This window comes from Equus quagga, chromosome 15, assembly GCF_021613505.1.
Source record: "Equus quagga isolate Etosha38 chromosome 15, UCLA_HA_Equagga_1.0, whole genome shotgun sequence".
Taxonomy (NCBI): domain Eukaryota; kingdom Metazoa; phylum Chordata; class Mammalia; order Perissodactyla; family Equidae; genus Equus; species Equus quagga.
Genome location: NC_060281.1, coordinates 39,621,151 through 39,624,685, shown reverse-complemented (window position 1 = coordinate 39,624,685; position 3,535 = coordinate 39,621,151). Strand labels below are relative to the sequence as shown.

At 47.9% G+C, this 3,535-nt stretch overlaps 2 protein-coding genes across 2 annotated transcripts in view; both read left to right on the top strand.

Moving 5' to 3' along the window:
* The first annotated feature begins 1,544 nt into the window (after nt 1-1,544).
* Nucleotides 1,545-2,307, top strand: LOC124226062 (histone H1.4). Its single transcript, XM_046638867.1, has one exon. The coding sequence runs from the start codon at nt 1,593-1,595 to the stop codon at nt 2,250-2,252; it is 660 nt and encodes a 219-aa protein (XP_046494823.1). The 5' UTR covers nt 1,545-1,592; the 3' UTR covers nt 2,253-2,307.
* A 144-nt stretch (nt 2,308-2,451) lies between these two features.
* Nucleotides 2,452-3,535, top strand: part of LOC124226079 (histone H2B type 1-M) — a 26,855-nt gene continuing 25,771 nt past the window's right edge. The window contains exon 1 of the mRNA XM_046638888.1: nt 2,452-3,535. Coding sequence (XP_046494844.1) covers nt 3,420-3,535 — 116 coding nt within the window. The 5' untranslated portion in view covers nt 2,452-3,419.

Sequence of the window (3,535 nt, the reverse complement as noted above, 5' to 3'; positions counted from 1 at the left end):
TCTTTTATTTCAGTGGTAGTAAGGTCTGTTGTGTGTGGAGAAGATTAGGGGCAATGGAACGAAAGATTAATGTGATGTCCAACGCTCTGTTACAACACCCACAGAATAGTATCATATCACCTTATAGCACTGGCCAAAATTTTATTTTGTCTCTCAAGTACATGGCTTGCAGTTTTTAAAGACAATTCCATCCAGACCATTTTCCAAGAATAATTCCTTTGGTTGGGTTTTCATTGCCAACAACTACTCTTTGTTGATTGGGCAACCACCTAAATAAACCCACTCATTCAGAGACTCTGCAACAGATGTCTTCAGAGGGCAATGACTTAACTTGGATAGTCCCTCAAAACTCTACTTCTGAGATGGAAAATTGAACTTGTCATTCAATCCTACGTGTAACTTTTCTTTCTTATGGAGCTCTAGGAAGCATAGGGCCATTATCTTTATGATTGAAGCCATATTTGGTGTTTGGACTAGTCATTCATCAGTTATTCAGTAATAACCCGGTCTGGGATTCTCTAGTAATGGGAATAGGTAGGTTATAATCTACACTCCTCATTTATTTCCCCTTATGATCAAAGTTTGAATTTCAATTCCAACTACTGTATTACACTTTGATCCTGAAGCACACGCCAAAGAATTCAGCAAGACTGCAGACAAATTCTTCAAAGTGCACCTCCACTTTCAGTGGATTTATGGACATCATCTGTGTGTTATGTGAAAATTAATCCTTGTCCATCTGTGTACCCTTAGTATGGTTTGGACTCCCCTTCCTTACCAAATATCCTGAATTCAAGTTAAACTCATGGAGCAGTTGTCCAGAGGAAGAGCAGCAACAGCCCCGCCCCCAACCCTTGGGAGCAGAAAGGAAAAGAATTATCCCAAGGAATTGTTAAAAATCCCAGATGCAGCGGAAGAAATAAGCCATGGGTGCATAGAGTGATGTCTCAGGGGTCCAAAATTTAACCCAAAATGGGCAATAATTTGTTTTGCATTAAACTAAACCAGTTTGATGAACTCAAATGCCCTCGGCTCAATAGGCAGGACTCTCCGAGGAGCCTGTGTTACTTCCCTCACTTAAGCGCAGATTTGTAATAAAAATCTTAATGCTAGTAGCATGGTTTTTGGACACATAAGAAGCTAACCACTTGGAGAATCATATTTGAGAGGTCAGAAAACTCCACACTTAAAGATCGGTTTATAATTTACGAAGAAAATAGAAAGTTTTGTTTCTCTGAGTTGAAATTTGACGAGCACGGCGGGAAATATTGCTGGTTTTTGGCAGAAGGTTTTATGCTTTCTTCATAATTTGAGACCTGCGTGAAGGCTGAGGCTTCGGGGATCATCTTTTGAGAAAAATCAGGCAATTCGGTGTAGAGAATTTTGATATTTTTGGCATTTTTTGAGGTGTAACAAACACAACTCGGGATCCGAGAGGACACTCTGCGGCTGCCAGCAAGGCGGGCTGGACAGCGCACCAATCACGGCGCAGCTCCGCCCTATATAAACGGGCGGGCGCAGCGGCGCTGCCCGAGTCCCGGCCAGTGCCTCTGTTTCCGGCTCGAGTTGCTCTTCCCAAGCCCGCCTTCAATATGTCCGAGACTGCGCCCGCCGCGCCCGCCGCTCCGGCTCCTGCCGAGAAAGCACCAGTGAAGAAGAAGGCCCGCAAGGCCGCGGGTGCCGCGAAGCGCAAGGCATCTGGGCCCCCGGTGTCCGAGCTCATTACCAAGGCTGTCGCCGCTTCCAAGGAGCGTAGCGGCGTGTCCTTGGCTGCGCTGAAGAAGGCTCTGGCGGCCGCTGGCTACGACGTGGAAAAGAACAACAGCCGCATCAAGTTGGGTCTCAAGAGCCTGGTGAGCAAGGGCACACTAGTGCAGACCAAGGGCACTGGTGCCTCAGGCTCTTTTAAGCTCAACAAGAAGGCTGCCTCTGGGGAAGCCAAACCCAAAGCGAAAAAGGCGGGTGCGGCCAAACCCAAGAAGCCTGCGGGAGCGGCTAAGAAGCCCAAGAAAGCCACGGGGGCGGCCACCCCGAAGAAGAGCGCCAAGAAGACCCCAAAGAAAGCGAAGAAGCCTGCTGCGGCTGCGGGAGCCAAAAAGGCAAAAAGCCCGAAAAAAGCGAAAGCAGCCAAGCCCAAGAAGGCGCCCAAGAGCCCAGCGAAGGCCAAAGCGGTGAAACCCAAGGCGGCTAAACCAAAGACCGCCAAACCCAAGGCAGCCAAGCCAAAGAAGGCGGCAGCCAAGAAGAAGTAAAGTCTTTTGGCCAACTACTTAGAAGCTCAACACAACCCAAAGGCTCTTTTCAGAGCCACCCATAGATCTCATCAAAAGAGCTGTTGCACATTCTAAGGGGGCGTGGCTGGAAGGCCGCAAGTGAGAGGCGGGCCTCCGGGCATGGGAGGTGGGTTGTCAGTAATGGCTCCAGCTGAAACGGGTCTGGGCTTTTGGGAACTGTTTCCAGACAGGTTAGAAGAACCTGGAACGCGGCTTGCGCGTCGGCCTACTTTGCCTATCCTGTTTTCAGAGTGTTGAGAGAATGTTGGGCAATTAGTGTGCACTAGGTTGGGAAGTAAATTTGCCCACAGTAGGACGCGATGCAGGAGAGCACGAATTGGGGGGCAGAAGTGACTTAGAATGTTACGCGTATGTTCTGTAAGTGTATGGAGGTCGCTAACGTATTACCGAAATTGACGAGGTGTGTACTCAGTATTTATTTCCTCACTGCAGGAAAGATTTGCTATTTACTGGACCACTTGCATTCACAACAAACCGAAAGACAAAATTTGGCAGATTAGGGGAAACTATTTCCAAGTATTTCAACGATAACGGTCTGGTGGTAAAAATTCCCAGAATTTTTGGTAGAGAAGAGAGATCGCAATGTGAATTAAAAAGGGTCACGCAGCTCAGCATACTGCTGAGCTTCCGGTGGTTGGGATTTGGTTAGCTGCGGTGGGAATAATACGCTACCACAACGCTGGGCCAACGCTAGTCATGCAGGACATCAGCATGGCCACTAGGTGTCCACTGCTGCGGGCCCAGGCCCCATGCACGAAGTTGTCCTAGCGAGCACGAAGTTGCCTTCACCCACAAAGCTAAAACCAACCTCTTCTCAATAAAACTTTCGTCTGTTCTCTGAAATACACAGAGCAGTTGCTTGAAGAGGCTGTTTATAGTAGCTTTGGGTAGCCTAGTCTAGGCCTTCCGATTGGGTCAAAGCAAAGTAAAGAAATAGCCAATGAAAAGGTAGATCTGCGACTATCATTTACATTCGCAATCGTGACGACACAGTAAAATTAATCCAATCATGAGCGAAATTTTACTAACCTCATTTGAATACCGCATCTATAAATAAATGTGGCCTCGCTGGGGGTGATTATTTTCCCAGGTGTTAGCGATAGTGTTGTAACTTTTAACGCTACAATGCCTGAACCTACTAAGTCGGCTCCAGCCCCGAAGAAGGGCTCCAAGAAGGCGGTGACCAAGGCGCAGAAGAAGGACGGCAAGAAGCGCAAGCGCAGCCGCAAGGAGAGCTACTC